Source organism: Cibotium barometz, chromosome 57 (assembly GCF_041138505.1).
Source record: "Cibotium barometz isolate CiBa-2024 chromosome 57, ASM4113850v1, whole genome shotgun sequence".
Lineage (NCBI taxonomy): Eukaryota > Viridiplantae > Streptophyta > Polypodiopsida > Cyatheales > Cibotiaceae > Cibotium > Cibotium barometz.
Window position 1 is genome coordinate 2202647 of NC_141102.1, and position 23060 is coordinate 2225706.

A 23060-nucleotide genomic window follows, 5' to 3' on the forward strand; every position below is an offset into this window, starting at 1 on the left:
GTGTTCATGTGTGTTAAGATACTCATCATTTTATGGGTTTGTAATGCTAGGAGCTTCTATATGGATATATATGGCAATCACCATGTTTTTATATATTAGTTTGGCAAGTTGAGAGCGATGTATACATATATGTATGAGTGTGACCAATATCTATGGATATTATGGGTGCGTGCGCATACACAGACACATATCTACATGTGTGTATGTGACATGCACACATGCATTCATACACATCTTCCAGTTGTGGCATGTATGGTTTCAATGGATTTCACGTACACGTACTCATACGTACATGTACATACATACGTACATCTTTATGCGTGTTTGTGTGTAGCTCGATGTGCCTAGCTTCTAAAAGAAAAAGAAGAGTGATTTTACACATATATCTTTTGCATGTACCTAAATGCAAAATGCTTCTTGCCTGTCGGAAACAGGCCACGACACTAGTAATAAAAACATAAAGAGAATGCATGTGAGAGAGACACACACATATATGCGTTTATGTGAGAGTCACACAAACACATGCATACATGCATACACATGTGCACATAAATACGCACGTATACATATACATTTGTGTGTACACATACACGAACAAGACCCTTGCTAATGCATACTTGTATACACACACACACATATATATATATATATACATACACGAACAAGACCCTTGCTAATGCACACTTGTATATACACACACATATATATACACACACCCTTGCTAATGCACACTTGTATACACACACACATATATATATGCATAGCAGCATCATTAGAGTTCAGTGAGGAGACTCATGGACGCAGACGCTTGCCCGATAATGCAAAAGGTCGTGGAGATGAGCAGAGCAGCGTTGGATCGGGGCGACTCGCCCCTCCTGTGGGCTGTAGACGTGGCCAGGTGCCTCCAGGACGCTGCCATTGACATCCCGAGCATCCAGCTCGGCCAGACCCTGGTCACGTGCGTCTTCAGTTTGGCCCCCCTCTCCACCCTCTCTGCCTATCTTCACCACGCCATGGCCTCACACCTGGTTTCCTCTTTCCACATTCTTGGATTACTTACTCCCAGGTAGCTGATTCTTTCTAAAAAAAAAAAAAGAAATCATTCTCTTTACTTCTGCAAATTGGCATGAAGAAAAGAACCATATAAACCCTAGAATACTCTGATGAATTACTGGAACTTGCATTCGAATAGAATAGATAGCAGGTCTTCTTGTTTTCCGTACCTTTGCACCCCTTTATCCTTTAAATTATTTCTCAGGTAGTGAACATGAAACTATTCTCATAACTGAGCAGAAATAAACAAAGGCCTTCATTAAGCCACGCAATGAACTTTCAAGCTACTGCAAGTATGAAGTAAGGCTCACTTGGTAAGCCTTCTCATATGGACCCTTTACAACAAAATAATGCTTTCATGGTATCACGGAGTATTTTCAAGAACAAGAAAACAATGTCATACTTCAATTAGCTGTGAACAAGCCGTAGCTACAATCTACATGGGAGCTATGAAGGCCTACAATGCGAAGTCCTGTATATGATGGACAAAAGCAGGAGACCCCATTGGATAATCTACTGTGCTCGACCCTCCCCTATAAGGGAAACATGCTAGGCCATTGTGACATGCCATTATAGATGGCTAGATCATGCATCGTTCCCATCTCCAAGAAATGTCTTGCCATATTTAATGATGTCTCCTTCATCCTTTGAAGTCCTCTATAAGCCAAAATCCCTCAGATCTATCTTTGAGAGGAGAACAAGGTCTGCTTGGAAGTCACACATCTGCATCCTTGCATTAGTTGTGCAGGTGCTGAAGTCTTCCAGGAGGAGGATGTCCTCTACCTGAGAAAACTCCACAATATCTGCAAATAGTGGTGCATAAGGAGACTGGCCATCTTGCAATACATCCCGAGCGAAGGCAGACATCTCTGGGGCAAAATAGCATTAAGCAATTTGGACCACTCTAGCTCCTAGTTGGGTGCCTTCCGCGCACTCATCAACACCTCACTGGTTAGTGCCGCTGATCTTTTCTTGGCTCTAGGTTTACGAGAGTTACTTGCAAGCGCACCACTCCTTTTAACAACAAGGGCATCATCAACGTTTTTGGCACAGCGGTATATGACATCTAGTGAATGAATCTGGTTCTGTAGAATATTCTGATAATCCAGTGGAAGACTGAACGAATAAAGGATATAAACTAACACGTGTGGCTCCTCAAGAGCCTTGCAGCAGTTCACTAAATCCTTGAACTCCTGCAAATAGTTATCAAGGCTCTTCTTCCCCATCTCTAGCTTAAACAACTTCCGTAAGTTGTTGATTTTGTTCATAGAAACAAAATCTGCCTTGAAGCCGAGCTGAAAATCAGTCCACATCGTCGGCTTTACACAGAGATCCTTCCACGAAGCGAATGCTTTATGCTGAAGCATAATCTGTATCTGGACGATACACTGATCATCATCAGTGTACCCATACAGATCAAACAAAGCATTTCACATCCCGAGCCAACTATCAATGTAAAGCTCCTCACACGCTTTCTGCTCTCCGGAGAAGAGATCTGGGTGGAAAAAAAACTGTGGGGAGTTTACTAGCTGCAGCTTGGGGAGTGTGGGAGCATAACTCCTGTAATTGTTTATGCAGATCAACAACAAATTACTCACAAGAGCAGAAGGAGATTGGGGGGGATGAGGAGTAGCTGATGGTTGTCCGAGAAGCAGACTAGGTTGCATAAACTTTAAAGCCCATATTGTTGATATGGGTAAGCATATGAGGTAAAGGCAGGAAATTGATTTGGATCATTACCAGATACCACTCCTTGAATGGGTTGTCCCAAAACTGAAGTGGTACCTGTGTTGTAGGAGATATGTGTACTTGGGTTCCCTGTGGTGTATCCAGATTCCAGGGTTGAGTGGAGCCCTAACGGTTGGCCCTCAGGTATAGGAGGTAAGTGTGTCGGTTGTCGACCCCATAAGTGTTGGGGTAAAGGCATTATGCCCACCCTTATCCACCAGCGTGCCGTAAGCCAAGGCGAGGAGGTGCTTAGTGTCCCACAGGAGCTGTGGATGAGCGTCGCTGCCGCTCACTCCTCCTCTGACATCGGCCCCTTCTGCCGTGACCTCAGGCCGTGGGTTGCCGTTGCGCTTTTCCTCCTCTTCGAAAAGGCCAAGCAGTTTTCAGACAGCAGCAGCATCAGCTCCTTCACGAGTCAGCAAATACGAACCCCCCCCCCCCCCCTTTCCTGCAACAGAAATCAGAAATTTCAGAGGTATTTGCTTCAATTTTGGGATTTTGCATGTCCATTATCATCAATTGAGCAGGTACAGGTCCTAATGGCTCAGATTTGAGCACAATTGGCAACATTGGGTGACATTGGTCACATTCCGGGTCAATTGGCAGGAAATTGGGTGTCAACATTTGGGGCTTTTGATGTAATTGTGCAATTAGGCATTCATACATGCTGTATGATGTGAGCAATCTCACATTCGGGGCTAAATTGCAGGAAATTGGTGTGCAAATCAAAGGGCTTTTGTGCCAATTGGGTTGATTTGCATGCAGGCACTGGCATTTGATGCTTTGGGCAATGTGTTGATGCCTGTCAAGCACACAATGTGCCAGTAAATCAAGGGGGTTTTATGTATTGGATGTATATGTGGCCAGGGGGAAGCATTGTGAAGACTCTGGATGCCTTTCATGTGCATTAATGTACCATTCATGATCAGAAATTGATCTTGAATCAAGGGGCTTTTCAAGATTTTGTGCTTGTTGAGCTTGGCAAAGCAGCAGGGAAGACTTTTATGCCTTGAACCCTCAGTAATCCACTTGCAGTCAAGGGGCTTTTGCCCAATTTCTGTCCGAGACTGTTGTATGCCAGGAGAGCATTTATTGCTATTGTACTTGCTGGTACAGATTTGGTACAACTTTGTACAAGTTTTGGCATGGCTGTACATTGATTTGAGTGAGGAAAAGGCTCATTTTCAGTTGTTGTACTTGCCGGTACAGATTTGGTACATCATTGGTGAGCACTTAGTACTGTTGTACAGTATTTTGGAAGGGGAACAGAGCACATCTAAGGTGCTGTCATAAATCTGCAGCAACCAGATTTTGGTGATTTTATCACATTCAGTGGGAGGAGAGTTGCATTCGTGCTTCCGCAGTGGGAGATAAACTTTGGGAGAACAACTGTGAGCACTTTGTGTGCTTTTGGTGCAGTGTTTGCACATCTTGCAGGGAGTCAGGCATTGACTGTGTCAAAGGTTGCATATTGCTATGGCAACCACAGGTGAGAGCTCTTCATTGCTTCACATCAAGAAGCTTGAAGGCTCACATAATTATGACATTTGGCAAACCCAGTGCTATACTGTGTTGCTCCAGAAGAAGCAGCCCAAGCCTATCAAAGAAAGGGGTGTAATGCCCGCTTCTCTTACTGCTGAAGAATGGGAAGATATGGATGAGCTAGCAAGATCCACCATCATGTCTGTGTCAGACACTTTACTTTTCAGCATACGTGAAGAAAAGACAGCTTGGGGAATGTGGCAAAGATTGCAGGACTTGTATGCCCAGCAAAGTGCTTCAAGCAAAGTGTATTGGTTGAAGAAACTTATAGGTCTTCAAATGAACGAAGGGGCGTCTATGACAGCCCATCTATATGAGTTTAATGGTGTTGTCAGCCAGGTCATCAATCAAAAGTTGGCAATGGACGATGAGTTCAAAGCTACCTTTCTCTTATGCACTTTGCCAGAAAGAGAGTTGGGACACATTCAGGACAGCCACTAGCAATTCAAATGCTATGCTGTCATATGCAGATGTGGAGGGTGCCTCTCACAGGATTGCAGTTCGGGTCCTGCTGAGAGGAACTGGAGCACATGGGTCCTCTTCCATACAAAGAAGAGAAACAGGTTGTCTACTGCTCAGTTGGAGCGGTTGGTGTATTGCCATTGCAATCTCCGCCTAATTGAGCAGTCGAGCAATCCGATAGAGCCTCGTCAGGTCAATGTCGATAAAATCGACATTGAGAAGATAAAAGATGTCCCAGAGATTCCTCGCGAGGAGCGCGACATATATGCTATGTTATATGAGGAGTTGATGGCACCTGCTCATGGCACACGAGCATCTACAGTAGCATTATCAGGAGGTGCTAGTACTAGTGCAGAAGTTGAGACGAGTGCGGCAGTTGAGCCAGCATCATCCTCTTCGAAGGGTGACATTAAGTCACCGAGGAGAGTACCGATGAGGACATCGAGGATGTTGAGGATTGAGTGCCCAGTTGGCAGTGCCCACACTCCATATTGAGGACTCTAGTCTTTGGGGCTGTCAAGCTCCTCTAGTTTACTATCTGTCATCATTCATGCATGATTGCATCTTTCAGGCTTCAGCATGCTTTACTTTGTGTATTTCAGACTTCAGTTTACTTTTTTTGTATAAGCTCAGGATTCAAACTTTTTGTGATCACTTTGAGTTCCATTTTTTAGTAGTTGCCATTATTGATGATGAAATCCAGATCTTGATTCTTGATGTTGCCAATTTATTTATGCCAATTGGTCAGTGACTCAATTGGGTGCCCACTGTAACTGGGTCACCCAGATTCTTTAGTTTTAGCTTGTAAACATGTTTTAATGTGTAAATGATGCATGTTTAATATTGTTTTGCAGGGAAGGCAACATATTTTTAACATATTATAAACCTGTATATAAATTTTGAGGCCTGTATTTCCCCTTTTTGTATGAAACGTTTTTGAAACTTCTGGAAAATGAATGAAACGTTTCTGAATGTTTATGAAACACGTTTCATGAAATGCCTGGCAACTATGACTGAGTACTTGCAGTGTGTTGAAAGATTTTGCAGTTAGTAGACAGTCATGGCTAGCAGTAGTGATGTATTTAACATGTCTGCTGAGGACAAACTTGATGGGACTAACTACCCATTGTGATCCTATATGATGAGGCATGTACTGGTTGCTAAAGGCCTTTGGAATGTGGTCAGTGGTAGTGAAACTCGTCCTGTTTCACAACTACCAGTGCAACCAGGTGCTGCAGGTACATCTGAAGTAGAATCTGATACAGATGTGGCTCCTCCACATGCACCACCAATACCTCCCACTGCTGCTCAAACGAGATGGGATGGAAGAGATGTACAGGTATATGCATTGCTTGCACTTTCTGTGAAGCGAAGCATTATTCCTCATATTCGGTCATGTAAGACTTCAAAACAGGCATGGGATGCACTTGCTGCATTATACCAGGTACGCAATGAAGCACGTGTTGCATATCTGCGCAAACTGTTGGAGTCTGAGCATATGATCGAGGGAGACTCAATGGATAACTTCTTGATCAAGATCAAAGATTTTAAGGAGTAGCTTGCTAGTGTGGATGAGATATATCCTGATAGTACATTGGTGCCTACAGTTCTCAATGCATTACCAGATCCTAATCAAAGTTTTGCCTCTACTTTTATACTCATGATGAAGGGAAATCCAAATGCCCTTACATTTGATGAGCTGGTTTCAGTACTCTTGCAAGAAGAGTAGTCTAGGCAAAACAAATCTAATATGCAAGTTGGTGACCAAGCTTTTGTTGCCAATTAGAAAGGCAAAGGTAAAGCTTCTTCACATGGTGGCTATAAGTCAAAATCAGAATTCTTAGGTAAGGATGCAGAGAAAGAAGGTGATAAGTCTAAAAAGAAGGGTAAGTGTCACTATTGCAGGAAACCAGGGCACTACATATATGAGTGCAAGAAAAGGCTAGAGAAGGAGAAAAAGAAAGAATCGGGCATGGTTGTGGCTGAGACATATACACCAAGTACAGAGAAGAAGGAATCTGTAAGTTTTGCTCAAGATGATTGGGCATGGATTGTACATTGCGGTTATGACCCTTCTGTTCATGATGTATGCATGTCAGTGGCAGAATCGGATGCTTGGTACTTTGACAGTGGTGCTAGTAAGCACATTATTTCACAAAAAAAGTTGTTCTTGTCTTTGGAATCTGTCCCAAGTACAGGAACCGTCACATGTGCAAATGGTTCCTCATATCCTGTCAAAGGAGTTGGTAGAGTTATGCTCACTGTGCTGCAAATGGGAGCGCATTTACTTTCTCTAAAGTTTTATATGTGCCAGGCATTAAGAAGAACTTGCTGTCAGTTTCAGCCTTAGCCTTGTCAGGCTTGATGGTGGAATTTGTGGATGATAGATGACAATTCAGGATAGAAATGATGGTTATTCTATCATTGCCTTAGGTACCTTGTTTCATGGCCTATACCAGATGCATGTATTTGAGAAGTTGCAGCATGATGCTTACTCAGTCTCTACGACTCGTACTATGAGTGATACAAAATTATGGCATGCACGATTTTGCCATCTGAATTATGGCAGTTTGTCACGCCTTCAAAGGCATGATATCGTGTCAGTTTGAGTTGCCAACTCTTGAGACCCCTGCTAGACATGTATGTGAGGGGTGTATTCTTGGTAAAATACATCAGGCATCATTTCCAAAGGATGGATCTGTGAGAGCTGTTAAGAAATTACAGCTTATACATAGTGATGTATGTGGTCTTATGAGGACACCATCTATTGGGGGATATCTCTACTTCGTCACTTTTATTGATGATTACTCCAGATATAGCTGGGTGTATCCATTAAAGTAGAATTCAGAGGTTTTTATGTGCCTTAGGCACTTTGTATCCATGGCTGAAAATTAATGTGAATGTAAAGTTGGCACCCTTTGTTCAGATCGAGGGGGGGAGTATATGTCCAAGGAATTTCATGCATATATGGCTGAAAAAGGCATAAGACATCAATGTACAGTGCCATACACATCTCAGCAAAATGGTGTGGCTGAGAGGAAGAACAGGTCTCTCATGGACATCACACGATGTATGGTGAAAGCCCAAGATTTACCTCATGGTTTTTGGTTAGAGGCCACTATGTGCGCAAACTATGTGTCGAACAAATGCCCTACCAAGGCCTTGCAGTCTAAAACTCCTTATGAAGCTTGGCATGGCAGGAAGCCTTTTGTGGCTCATTTGCGTGTTTTTGGTTGTCTTGCTTATGCTCGTGTCTTAGCAACAACGCAGTAAGCTTAATGATAAGGCAGTTAAATGCATATTTGTGGGATACAATTCAGAAAGCAAGGGATATAGACTCTACCATCCGACCTCAAAGCGGATTTTGGTAAGTAGAGATATTGTTTTTGTTGAAAACTCAATTCAGTCCATACTTTCATGCTCACAGGACATGTTTAATTCGTTCCTACCTTTGTTTACAATCGGCGTCTGCAAACCAACCACACGAGTGAATTTTTTTTTCTTCTTTTTTTTTTTCTCTGCTTAAAAAAGGTAAATCTTTGATACTACTGTAACATGCAGAAAAAGCGTATACATAGGATTATACTTTGATAGCACCTTGGTACTTGACGATTGCACAATGTAGTAGAGATAACAATGCAAGAGAGAGAGAGAGAGAGAGAGAGAGAGAGAGAGAGAGAGAAGAACAATAAAGACAAGGTACACCCGATAGGGTCCCAAATACCGTTTAAAGGGCCCCCACCAAGGAGTGGTGTATTTGCTTTGAATGATGAGAAAAGGATGGAATTCTGTAGGTAACCTTGGCTGTCAATCTGCAGCCTGTAGTACTTGACCATTGACCTTCAAGTTCACCTTTTGCTTGGGATTCCGTTGGATGTCCTGGCCTTTTGAATACCTTCAGCACTTTGTGACTTCCCAAAAAGGGCTGATCGGTTTGGTGGAAAGGGGTTGGCCTGTTTCATTAAACCCACGACCTGTTTATTCAGCCTCAAATAGGCACCTTTTCTACCATGGTGGCCACCCAAGTGACTGGCCGCTTTGCTGGGCTGGCTGCCTGCAGTATGGGCCTTGTAGGGGCTGGCGGGCTGCCTGCCCAGGCCTTCTAGGCCTGGCGGACAGCCTGCCCTTGCCCCCTAGGGGCTGGCCGACTAGGCCTATGCCCTAAAAGGGCTGGCCAGTACATGCTATGGGACTTGTGGGCCACAACCATGGTCCATGGGCTGCCCCACATGGCCCAAGTGTAGGGCAACATGGGTAAATCCATGGCCCCTACACTCTATGAAACTCTACATGCATCTACGTGCTTCATTAGGTGCCTTGCATCTGGCTACAAGCCTATCAATGCCTGGAACACTTTTCATCATTCGAGAGGGTGACTCATGGTACAGATTGGCACTGCTTCATGTGCAGGGCTTGCACAGCTGACCAAGATCATGTACGGGACTTGTACATGTGATCCTAGATGCTTAGATTGGAACCCTTGCTAACTCGTCTTGGACTGGGGCTCACAAGGGAGCAGTTACCACTCTAGTTCTTGCACCTGCTGTATAGATATGTCCATGTGGCATCCAAGTGTGGTATGCACGTGACAGTGAAGCCAATTGTTGGAGCACCAAGTTTGTTTGTCTTGGAGTTCTTTCATAGCTCTTTAATGTGCTCGACCTTTGCAATCAATCAATGACTCTAGAAGTGTCCTCTTGTCGATATCTTCTTTGACTACACCGCCTTAAGAGGTCATTTATCTTGAATTCCAGGTCTCCGATTACATGGTTGCTAGCTCATTAGGATATGTCAAAATCAGGATGCAGGAAGATTCCGAAGTGAAGGAAGACCATTCCCCCAGAATACTTTCTCAGGAGCCTCCCTTCTCTCAAGAAATCAGAAGGATGAACTCAGAAGTGAAAACCGATGTTTTGGATGCCAAGGTTTTGGTCACCAACTGAAAGACTGCCCGACTCTTGCCATGTCAAGGGGACAGGGAAGTCAAGGATTCCGAATTTAGAGACCAACCCCTTCATACCAGTCCAATCAAGGTCCGTCTCGCCCAAGCCAGGGTAACCCCAAAAGAACTCCAGCTCAGCCATCTGCCTCTGTCCAGAGTAACCTCAGAACTCCTTTCCAGAACTGGGGCAACCAAAGAGAAAGAGTTCCACCTCAAACTGCAGCAGCTAGAGCAGTCACAATTTCAGATGTAGTAGAAGAAGAAAATACAATTATCATCTCCTCCTCACAAGAGGTGGAAGATGGCGTTCACTAGTGGAACTCCAATAACTTGCATGAAGGAAAAAAGAAAAAGTACAAGGGTCATTAGAGGACTTTGATGGCCACAAATGTTGCAACTTTTGTGTGGTGGAAAGCCAGAGACTGCCAGAGACTCCATCTCTCCCTCCAGGCTCCAGTGATGTCACTCCACTAAAGACCAAATTGATAGGTGAGAATAGGAAGGGAACAGTGTAACGGGAGGCGGACGCGTGTATTGGAATCGTATAAATGTGAACAAGATTCTGAGCACTTAACACTTGAGCATTACAACCACAAAGCTGAAAATGACAGTACACCACATAAAGGGGCCGATGATAGGCTGACCCCCCCCCTTTAGGTTATATTACCAAAAGAGTCTGCAAGTACAAGTTTACGGGTGCCTGGGGATTCACCACCAGCCTGCACCTGATTCTACCAAATACATCATGTATGAATACATCTCAAACAAGAGAATCTGTAGGTACATCCGCCCTACACACAGGTACATCCGCCCTGCATAAGCCTCTTCACAGGTACATCCGCCCTGCACAAGAGTATCACAATCCTCACAGGTACTCCGCCCTGCACAGGATGTAAATGGATCTTTTGGTCCTGTTTCCTCGCGAGAAACTGATCCAGAAACCTGTGTTCTCCGCGAGCAAGTGTTCCCAATGCTTGCCCTAAACACCTGTTACACCAGGAACCCTTGAGACATATCCATGCTCACATATTCCATTGCTGTCCGGCCTGTTTTATGCAATAACCAGTCCAAAACAGCAACTTTCCATCGCGAGAAATCCACCTGTAAAGGGTCCTACAGCCCTGTGGAGGTCCCTAGAGCTGTCCTGTATTGTCCAAGTTGACTTTGGACACCTGTAACCAGCCCAAAACTCGCAATAACCAGAAAATACAGGTCTGAAATTTACCAACCAGCCCTTTAAAAGAGTGTGGGGATCGATATTCAAGCTTGTGTGAGTCCGGGAAGCAAGCAACCAGCCCTGTAGCAACTCCCAAAGCTTCAATCAGCTCTCCAATGTGTTGAGTTATGAATAAAACAGCCCAAATGGCCTCTTCAAGGAGGCGCCTTTCTCCAGTGCCACCTATGGGGCTTGGTGGGTACACATAATGGCTGACAAGTGTCCCCATAAGGTGTCCAGGTAGGTGTCCAGCCCATAGTGCTCCATTTGTCCTGTTTGTATAAGTTTAGGTCCAACCAAATGGGAAATGGCCATAAGCTGTCTGGACTTCATTAATTTTGGTCCAACCAAATGCGAACGCATTATAAGTTGTCCGGCCACTTATTAATGAGTGTGGACCTGCAAACCAATAAACTTTAGTAGTAAATGAAATAAGCTGTAAATTGAGTGTGGACGCACTTACCACCTGCAAAACCCATAAGCCCACAGTTTTAGGTCCAAACAGGTGTGCACACACGCGTCCACAAGGTGCCCGGGCGTCCCCGGTCCCTCAGACTTCACAAGCCAAAATAACAAGCATTGTCCAGGCAGCAAGACAATGTCACACAAAGTAAAATAAAGTTATGGCATGCATCATTTATGCATTGTGCACATGTAAACTTGGAGAACCACCTATCATCATTCTTGTACTTGAAAATATTCCGCCTGCCATCATAACACACTATGTGTGCATGGCCGGAATCCACACGGGCACCGCCCGAAAGTCCACAAATGTCCTGCCATGTCCTTGGACTCATATGCATCCACTCATATGATCCATACACATGCCCAGGTATAATACATACATGCATCCGCATGTTTCTAGGCCTGACATCCGCATGTCCCTAGAATATAGGGATTTGTGACATCCCCCCGGCTTCTAATCAGTTGACCGCAACTGAAAACCCTCCAGATAGGCCTTCAAAAGATCTGGGTAATCTTCGAAGTAGGCCTCATCCATCCATTTCGCATCCAAAGCTGAATAATTCTTGAACTTCACAAGGTACCTACGAACAAGTTTGCCTCCCGCAAGCTTTCGTTCCTTGTGAAAAACAATCTGTTCAGGTTGAAGAATCTCTTCTAGCTCATCCACCTCGGGTGGGTCTTCCAAAACCGGCTCAAACGGTGTTGGTTCCACATAAGGCCTCAATAGGCTCACATGAAAAGCATTATGCATGTTCCAATGATCTGGGAGTACAAGCCGAAATGCAACATCATTGATCTTCTCCAAGATCTGAAAAGGTCCATAGTACCTGTTGGAAAGCTTAGGATACTTTCCCTCTTTTCCTGGCCTCTTCCGAAGGCGTGCCTTTTCAAATTTCAGCAAGACCCAATCACCTTGTTTGAATTGTACATCCCTTCTATGCTTATCAGCTGCCTTTTTATTCTTGGTTTGAGACCTCTCTATGGCTGTCCGTACCTGTGCAAATGCAGTATCCAAGTCTCTGACATACTCATCTGCTGCAAAAATCTCATCCTTTGTACGAAGGATGGGTGGTAGTACCACCTTGCCATAGATAATCTCAAAGGGCGCCTTGCCCGTAGAAGTATGTACCGTGTTGTTGTAGGCAAATTCCACAAGTGGTAAATACTTCTCCCAATCCGATTTACGGTCGGATACATAAGATTTCAGCAAGTCGAGGACGGCTGAATTTGCTATTTCACTTTGCCCATCTGTCTGTGGATGGTAAGCTGATGAGAAGTTCAGCTTTGTACCCATATTGTCAAACAATGCGCGCCAAAATAAACTTGTGGTTCTAGGATCTCTATCCCCCACAATAGATTTAGGCATGCCATGGTGTTTGAATATCTGTGCCAAAAACATCCTAGCCATATGATCTGGCTTTATTGTCTTGCGCACGGGAATGAAATGTGCCTGCTTGCTAAACCTGTCAATAATGGTCCAAATAGCATCATTTCCCTGTGGCGTCCTTGGCAAATCCATAATGAAATCCATAGCAATGCTTTCCCATGGTTCATTTGGTATAGGCAAAGGTTGAAGCAATCCAGGTGCTTTATGTCTGTCAAATTTGACCTTTTGACATACCATATATTCACGCACATATGCTTCAATATCCTTGCGAATATGTGGCCAAAAGAAATACCTCTCCAAAGCTTGTGCTGTGGCCAAAATGCCTCTATGACCTGCATATGGAGGAGCATGGCACTCATCCATAACCTTATGGCGAAGGTTCTTTACCACACACATACGATTTTGCATCATGAGATATCCATCTCTTATGACATAAGATGGGACAGCAATACCCTCTTGCAAATCAGCCCATACATGTGCAAAATCCTCATCCAGGTGATAAGTATTACGCATATCCGATAAGTCCTCATGGTATGCAACTGTAATAGCATGAACCTGTGGTCGTCTAGATAAGGCATCCGCCACCACATTCTTTTTCCCTGGAGTGTGTAAAATCTGAAAATGAAACATTGAGAGGAAATTTGCCCATCTCATATGCTTCTCAGAGAGCTTACTTTGAGTCAAAAAGTATCTCAAACTTTGATGATCAGTTTTGACCATAAAATCAGCCCCTAAAAGATAGTGTTTCCAAATAGTAAGGGCAAGCTTAATCACAACAGTTATGGCGGGCTGACCAAAAGCTTAATCACAACAGAAGTAGAAGATGAGTCAACAACCAGAAACATCCGTGGGCAGCCAAATGTAAATGAAGAGGCTTTGTATATAAGACAACTGAGAATAATGAGAACACACACAATCCTATTGATACAATTGAGCTTTGAGATCTCTTGTGCTCTTGCTTGCTTGCATGCTTTCTTCTACTCCTTGTGCACGTGAGTGGGATTGATTCCATCACTAGAGAGTGTTTGCTTTCTTCTCCTTATCTCCTTCTCTAATCTTGCTCAAAAGAGAGGTAGACACGATAGGAGAGCTTTTCATAGCTCTGTTTGTCACAAATCCCTATATTCTAGGGACATGCGGATGCGTGTCAGGCCTAGAAACATGCGGATGCATGTATGTATTATACCTGGGCATGTGTATGGATCATATGAGTGGATGCATATGAGTCCAAGGACATGGCAGGACATTTGTGGACTTTCGGGCGGTGCCCGTGTGGATTCCGGCCATGCACACATAGTGTGTTATGATGGCAGGCGGAATATTTTCAAGTACAAGAATGATGATAGGTGGTTCTCCAAGTTTACATGTGCACAATGCATAAATGATGCATGCCATAACTTTATTTTACTTTGTGTGACATTGTCTTGCTGCCTGGACAATGCTTGTTATTTTGGCTTGTGAAGTCTGAGGGACCGGGGACGCCCGGGCACCTTGTGGACGCGTGTGTGCACACCTGTTTGGACCTAAAACTGTGGGCTTATGGGTTTTGCAGGTGGTAAGTGCGTCCACACTCAATTTACAGCTTATTTCATTTACTACTAAAGTTTATTGGTTTGCAGGTCCACACTCATTAATAAGTGGCCGGACAACTTATAATGCGTTCGCATTTGGTTGGACCAAAATTAATGAAGTCCGGACAGCTTATGGCCATTTCCCATTTGGTTGGACCTAAACTTATACAAACAGGACAAATGGAGCACTATGGGCTGGACACCTACCTGGACACCTTATGGGGACACTTGTCAGCCATTATGTGTACCCACCAAGCCCCATAGGTGGCACTGGAGAAAGGCGCCTCCTTGAAGAGGCCATTTGGGCTGTTTTATTCATAACTCAACACATTGGAGAGCTGATTGAAGCTTTGGGAGTTGCTACAGGGCTGGTTGCTTGCTTCCCGGACTCACACAAGCTTGGATATCGATCCCCACACTCTTTTAAAGGGCTGGTTGGTAAATTTCAGACCTGTATTTTCTGGTTATTGCGAGTTTTGGGCTGGTTACAGGTGTCCAAAGTCAACTTGGACAATACAGGACAGCTCTAGGGACCTCCACAGGGCTGTAGGACCCTTTACAGGTGGATTTCTCGCGATGGAAAGTTGCTGTTTTGGACTGGTTATTGCATAAAACAGGCCGGACAGCAATGGAATATGTGAGCATGGATATGTCTCAAGGGTTCCTGGTGTAACAGGTGTTTAGGGCAAGCATTGGGAACACTTGCTCGCGGAGAACACAGGTTTCTGGATCAGTTTCTCGCGAGGAAACAGGACCAAAAGATCCATTTACATCCTGTGCAGGGCGGAGTACCTGTGAGGATTGTGATACTCTTGTGCAGGGCGGATGTACCTGTGAAGAGGCTTATGCAGGGCGGATGTACCTGTGTGTAGGGCGGATGTACCTACAGATTCTCTTGTTTGAGATGTATTCATACATGATGTATTTGGTAGAATCAGGTGCAGGCTGGTGGTGAATCCCCAGGCACCCGTAAACTTGTACTTGCAGACTCTTTTGGTAATATAACCTAAAGGGGGGGGGTCAGCCTATCATCGGCCCCTTTATGTGGTGTACTGTCATTTTCAGCTTTGTGGTTGTAATGCTCAAGTGTTAAGTGCTCAGAATCTTGTTCACATTTATACGATTCCAATACACGCGTCCGCCTCCCGTCAGCCCACCATAACTCCTCATTTTGTGGTTTTGGTTGCATCTCCACATGGCTGAAGTACCTCATTAACCTACTTCCATTCACATAACTTGGAGGATGTGCTTGACTTTGTATGGGCGTAAACCCACATACTTCACCGGGGCCCTTTCAGGCATGGCAGGTGAGAGCCTCTGACTACGTGCCAAAAAAACATCTGGCTTGGTTTCTCCCGTATTACTCATAGCTCTCATCCCAGATGTCATGTAATGCATTCAATCTGGATGTCCTTCAGTCTCTTGTCCTCGAGAGGATGGGTAAAGTGTCTCCATGCAATGGTTACTCAAATCCGACCAGTGGTAACAGGGGAAAAGAAGCCGAGGTAAGAGAATGGATAGTCGGTCCTTTGATACTTGGACCCTGACTTAGGCCCTCCGTATGAGTTCCTTTGGATTGAGTTTTCCAATGAGTTGAGTAGAAATAGCTTGCTTTGGCACTTCTTGAAGCTGTAGAGAAAAGCTGGGTCTCTGGTATTTGAATCAACCCAATCCTTTGACCAAGCAAGCTTGAGTATGTAAGGAGCTATGCAACACTTTCTTTGTGTGCTGCCTATTCCTGTTCTGTCTTCCGTTTATTTAGTGCATGTAGGTTTTTTTCTCTTTCTTGCACATGGCATATCGCACATAATTTGAGTAGAGATTGGGAGTAGAGACTGGAACTCTTGTATGTAGTCATTGTAGACTTCCACCTAAGTGTGTAAAACAGTGTCCTGTGGTCAAATATTATTGTGTTTCTAAAGATTAAGATAATTATACTAGATGTGCAATGCATTTGGGTTACCATGACCATCCATGTGTAGAGGGAATTAGTAGGAAGAAAACGAGAATAATTGAAGATAAAGTGTACTTGAAGTCCACATGCAACACCTAGACATGTCAAGGTGAGTGTGGCCCAAGAGATGGTCCTTGACATTTTGATTAAAGAACATGAGAGGAAAGAAGGAGATTTTGGGGACAAGGAGATGAATGACCTACTTAAGGTTGTCACTCCGCTATTGGATAAGAAAGAATTGAGAGATGTATTCAAGAAGCTAAAGGGAGCATTGTGTTTGGCTCGAAAGGACTCGAAGCCATTTTGGATTTGAAAAGCAATATTGGTTATCCATTTTTGCATAGCATTCTTTTCCCAAGGAGTTGGGTTGGAACGTGCAACCACATGTTTTTAAAATGTCAACTCTCAGTCCTGGGAGTGGAGTAGATTTGGTAAACAGAATAAGACCGGGTGGTAACTTGTTGTAGGAAATGTGTGTGCATTTTGATCATGTGCATCATGTTCATGGTTGGTCTACAATGGGGGCTTTTGTTTACGATCCTTTCCTCAAGCAACTTCTGACCATTGCTACATGTGAATTTAAGGTTGAGGATAGATATGCTCATAAAGAGTTTTGGAAAGTGTTAAAAATGTTGTTGTGTAAGAATGTGGTTGGTAAACCTGAGTTCAGGGGTTTTATGGGCTGATGAGGCCGATGAAAATTGGATTGTAGTGCGCTCTGTTTGTCATTTCAGCCAAGTTAAGAAAGCTTGGACTGCAGCTCTGAGTTCTACTTGCCATCATGGTTAAATGTTTCCTACACACATGGGATAACATGAATGCCAGCATGAGAGGTCAAATATATCAGATAATTTAAATGAGTCCAGATTAACACAAGCCCTAAAGGGAAAACCTATGCAAATCATTCAATGGTGGTTTTGTGTTGGTGTTGTGCAACTTTATAACCTCTACTATCTGCTTGAAAATCATTTTTTTCTATATAAGCATACATATTTTCTATCAAGATTCCAAGCACCTGGCGAATATTGGCAGATTTGCTGATGCTCTTCTTAGTTGTGAGAACAAAGTATGTGTATATTGAAGGCTGTATCAAGTTACTTATTTGATTAGGTTTTTCTTATGTCCCCCTCAGCTCTATTGGTCCATGGCATGTTCTTAATTTTAGTCTAATTTGTTCAACACAATGTAATTGCAGCAATCAAGTGAGGGAAGTGTATGCAATTAAAAGACTAATTTTTTGGCTTTTAGGGTTTTGCAAAATCGGCTCTCCCGTCCAGAGTTGTACACAATGTACTTGGATCTCACAAGCACTTATATCTTTCATCTTGGCTCCACAAAGGCCATGCCTTGTTGTGACATGTAAGTGGTTCAATGAAATACTTGTTGTGACATACAAAGTGGTTCAATGAAATACTTGTTGGCTATTTTGTCTGATATGTTGTTTTTGTATAGGGGATTTACAGAATGATGGAGGTTGGTGGTTTGTGACTGCAAGATGTATAAGGGTTAGATGAAGTTTGTAGAGCTAGAATGCTGATTGGACAGTTCAGAATGCTGTAGTTTGCAATGCTTGCTGTAGGTATCTGTATACGAAACTTATCAAACAGAAATTAGACTCTTGTTAGCACATTTTTTTGAAGGGGTGCAAGGTCTATGATAACAATCGCCCACATACTTAGGCAGGGTTTGAATTCGTGTTCTCAATTTGAGCTTAAGACCAAATCAACTCACTTGTCAGAGAATCTCATCGAGAGAGAAAGAAAAGAAAGAAAGATTTATTAAGCATCTACTAAAGACCCAATGGGCCTATGAGACCAACGTGATACAATAATGTCCATGGCATATCTCATCATGGAATGGAAAATAAAATAGAAACAAAACATAACTATCTCACTTGGGTGATACAAAACTGTCCATGGAAACTCATCTTGGAATACTAGGAACATGGAACATGAGAGGAGCATCATCCCCCAATAGATAGTATACCACTCTCCAAAATATCAAGCATGGGGCTAATGAGTATGGCTGAGAGGTCTTCCTCAGCTACGCCACGTGAAAAGGTAGCGTAATGGCGGTGGAGTATGTCCTGGATCTGGAGTTGATGAGGGGATCGTGGCCAATGTCCGGGTGCCGGGTGCGTTGGGCACGTTGGAGAGAGTTATGTCCCGATAGGCCTAGGGTTAGGGCTAGAGACGTGGACTAACATTGGTTAGGGTGTGAGAGAGAGAGAGAGAGAGAGAGAGAGAGAGAGAGAGAGTTATGTCCGGAAAGCCTAGAACTAGGACTAGTGACATGGACTAACCCAGGTTATGGTCAAGGCTTAGTTGGGGTGTGGGGGCCTAGAGGGTTCACACGTGGGCTAAGGGCAAAAGCAGGGTGAGGTCTAGATTGGTTAAGAGCTTATAATAATATCATAGGGCTAATAATGACTAAAAGCTATTGCAACTTGATGAAGGATAAAGACTCTTTGAATTGGAGCTGGAGCTCACCCGCGCTATCATGTCACCCCTGCCCTTTTGTTGCCTGTGCATCCATGTGCGCCCTCACCCCCCGCCCTTTGCACATGTTGTCCGCCATCACTTGAGCCCCCCCACCCCCCCACTCTTTTGTCTATACCCCCCCCCCCCCCCCCCCCCCCCCCCCCCCCCCCCCCGCCCAGCCGAAGCGATCATGGCCGACGTCCGAGGGGCCGGGGACGATCCATCAGAGTTTGCATTGCTTCCCTAGAGGATCTCATGCAAGTTATTGGGCTCCCGATCCTACAAGGTGACCCAATTCTTTAGTGGGTAGAGTATGTCGGTCTCACAGGCCAGTGTTTCAGCTACAGGCAGATGGGCCACCTTGCTAGGTCCTGCCCTCGACGACAGGCCTGCAGAGGATGCCCCCCCGCCCCCGGCGGAGGACTCGGCAAGTGTTGCAGGCAAGAGCAGGAGTTCCAAGACCGGAGGCCAGGTTGGAGATTCCTGTCCAGCTGACCCTTGCAGCCAAGCCTCCCTCCTATGCTCAACTTGAGGAGGGCCCTAGCCGTTGGCAATTAGCTCGTCGCCGTAGACGGTGTTTTGTATTGGAGCACCGCCCGCCTCTCCCTCGCCGGCCACGTGATCGTGGCCAACCATGTGCTGTTGGCCACCATGTGGTACATCACTTCTTGTTGGGTGTTCTCTAGAGGTTGCCTGGGCGAACGGCTTGGGCCAAGGTGGCCTGGAGAGTGGTTATTTTGCCTTGGACATGTGGAGGATTGGGTATCATAGACCGAGCAGTGCATAGCAGAGCCCTACGGGGCAAGTTGATTGTTAGAGGCCTGCTACGTGATGGTGAGCCCTAGAAGACCTTTCTGATGGGTATGATCTCGACCCTGACTCCCTTACTTGGCAGTCCCTGGACTCCTAGTGTTCGACGGAGCTTCATAGGGGCCCGATCCTGAAGCTTGAGCACCACCTTTGAGGATAGATTTGCAGCCAGTTTGATTAGAGCTTGGGGCCACCTCAAGCTAGCCCTCCAGCATCTCCCCTCGGCCTCGGACAAGGAGAGACTCCGCCAGCCACTGATCTGGAACCGCCTCTTCAGCATGCCCAGTGGTCACCCTCTGGGCGCGCGTTCACATATTGCCTCGGGCCCCTCAGCTCTGGCCCAGCCCAGTCTCTTGGCAAGTGGACTAGCTTCAGGTAGCTTCTTCAGGAGGCTCATGATAGACGCCTCACAGAGATTAGAGGCAGACAGCAGATATACTCCTCGCCATCGACTCAGCCATCCCCGTGACTGGCAGACCCCCCTTCAGGACCACCCCTCCCCTCAATGGCTAGGAGCTTTCACGCGTCACGACATCCCCTTGGTGGTCCTAGGTGTAGACGGGGGACCAGCTCTCATTTTCTTAGACGGATGTCATGGATGTCCATTCCTTTTCCCAGCAGAGGACTTTAGTGGTGGCTCACTTCAGAGGGTCCGGATCATCAGCTTCCATGAACACTGTTTGCACATTAACCCTCCCCCATTGTAGGTAGCTCGGGATAGGTCTTGGAGACTCTGGCTTTGGGAGAGCCGACCCTTGATGTGGATTCAATGGGACCCAGGCGAGTGGGAGTGGACAGACCTATACTTCTTTGACTTGGGTTCTACCTTGGTCCGCTTCTTCTTCACATCCAAAGACTCTAAAATAAGCAACAGATGTATTTATACCTATATAGACCTCCTTTGGGGTCTTGTCCACCACCGCCAAAGTTGGGGAGCGGTTGATAATATGCACAGCTGTTGCAATTACTTCCACAGGGAAGACCATTGTTATGAAGCATGGCCTTAGCTGTCTCCACGAGAGACTTTTTCTCCACAAGAGACTTCTCAAACTCTGCTGAGGTGTAGTCATCACCCCTGTCGGACCTTAAAACTTTGACTTTGTGCTGAGTCTGATTTTCCACTTCAGCCTTCCATTCTTTCAAGACATTTAAAGCATCACGTTTTCATTTAAGAAAATACACCCAGGTTTTCCTGGACAAATCATTAATGAACAAAAGAAAATAAACGGCCCCGCTAAGGGACTATGTTCTTATTTGACCACAAATGTCTGAATGCACCAAGTCCAAGGGTTTTTTTTTGCTCTGTAAGTAGCCTCCTTTGGAAAGGCTTCTTTGTGTTGTTTACCCATCATGCAAGTCTGGCAAACTGCTTCAATTACTCCGACTTTGGGCAGTCCCTGAACGGTGGACCAATGAGCCGGAATGAGCCTTCACTAGAGTTGTATAACTCAATCTTTCGTGCCACAATCAGTATCTGTATCTTTGGATTCTGCAGGCTGTCAACTTATAGAGTCCACCTTCTTGAACTCCGCGAGCAAGGATCTCATCCCTATTCTTATCTTTCACGACTACAGAGTTTTCATCAAACTCTAACATGGTTCCCATTTTAGTAATTGCACTAATGGTAATATTTTTTTGAAAAGCTCAAGCACAAATAAAAAACATCCTTAATGTACCTCTTGTCACCTTTGTCTCTAAAGACTGCTTTACCTGTGACTGGAACCTTTCTGCTATCCCTGACGATGACAATGCCGGGTCTTTGGGAGAAGTCCTCGAACCAGTCCTCCTTGTTGCACATAATGAGTTGTGGCCACAGAGAGAGAGAGAGAGAGAGAGAGAGAGAGAGAGAGAGAGAGAGAATCTTGATTGCCAAAGATTTTATTTTGTTTAGAATGCGAGTTAGAAGTTTTTTCCTTTGTTTTTGTATTGGGTATATTGAATCATGGTCTGTGATGAGGCATAGCCATTTGAACGTGTGTGAACAGTTAAAAAAATAATTGCATGCTCATTGTTGCTGCAGGGTAGTCAAAGGTATTGATGAAGTTTTGCAACTATCTCTATTGTCTGGGATGGCAGTAACAGACTTTGGAACAGCAGCTGTGCAGTTCATGTTGACCTTGGTATGGAGATTAATGGATGCTACATTGGAAGATTTGGGTGTATCTGTCCGTCCATCAGAAAAACGAGACAAAGTCAAGCTGAATTCAAATAATCAGGAAACAAACATGGGGGTTGATGGAGGCTTGGATGAGAAGCAAAGAGGAGAACTCGAGCAAGTATGCAATACAAATTGTATTGCAGCTATCGATCTTGTGTCAAAATTGATGCAGAACAAGAAGACTTTATGCTTGCTTCGTCTAGCACGTAGGAACCTGTAATATCTCATCCATGACTTTTTATTAAAATCAGTCAATTTGTTTTTGTTTTTTTTTCTTTTACGTGTGGGATTTTTTTTTTCATCTGTTCTAGACTGCTTTATTTCCTTTGTAGGAATTTTGATACAATGCCATTTCATTTTTCAATCCAAGAAGAGGCTTGTAGTAATAGGTGGCCGTTTTGGAAGGAAGTCAGTCCTTGCTTTGCCCTTGTCTCTAGTTTTTGTGAATCAGATCTCATTCACACTCAGCATGGTTCGAATATTGAAGAATCATTGCTTGCCTCCAACCAGCTTACCTTTTGAACCTGTTGTAGCTCTAGTATATTGAGGTGGCCGCATTACTTCTCCAAATGTTTACAACGAGTGTGCATTTGCATGCTGATTCCGTCTCTATCTCATTTTCTATCTTGGGCACCTTCCCTTCATAGCTCCCTGATAGCGCCATCTCCACCTATACCATAGTCACCAAAAACGGCAAACGGGGACGAAACTTGCACCCCCTGGAATCGGAAATGGAAACGGGTAGGAAACGGCACATAGACTTGGTTAATTAAATTAGTGAACCAAAACGAGTAATTACAAACTCAGCCATACTTTCTCCAATTTGCATAAACGAAGCGCACATTTAGAGCAACAAAAGAAAGGAGACCTCAGGATAAGTCAATTGCTTGTTAAATTCAGAGTATAAAGTACAATGCGAATACATCTTGCCAATTTGGAACTCATGAGTAGACTCAAAGTGGAGAGAGGTGCACATCATATGAGCCCAGATCATCATAATCTAGGAAGTCATTGGAGCCGCAATCCCGTGCTCCGCATGAACATCATGCTGGTGCTGAGGCGGTGTGCCAACATCTTCTGCCGAGAAGGAATCCTCCTCTGCCGTAGCCCAAGGGGTGTTGTGCATTTGCTCTACGTTCTCTGCCAAACCTTGCTAAACCGCCTGAGAAGTGGGGGTCTCTAGACGAACGGCTTCCAGACGACCCACGTGAACATAAATGTCCTCCATATGTGCAGAGAGGCGCACAAGCAACTCCTTGATGCAATCCATTTGCCTCGTCCTCAACAAAGCT

At 44.6% G+C, this 23060-nt stretch overlaps 1 protein-coding gene across 1 annotated transcript in view; it reads left to right on the forward strand.

Moving 5' to 3' along the window:
- Positions 1 to 680: 680 nt before the first annotated feature.
- The window catches only part of LOC147606324 (mediator of RNA polymerase II transcription subunit 33A-like), a 94180-nt gene continuing 71800 nt past the window's right edge, over positions 681 to 23060 (forward strand). The window contains exons 1-3 of the mRNA XM_086791760.1: positions 681 to 1066; positions 17569 to 17679; positions 21631 to 21984. Of these exons, the coding sequence (XP_086647886.1) occupies positions 795 to 1066; positions 17569 to 17679; positions 21631 to 21984 (737 nt within the window). The 5' untranslated portion in view covers positions 681 to 794. The remainder of the gene's footprint in view (positions 1067 to 17568; positions 17680 to 21630; positions 21985 to 23060) is intronic.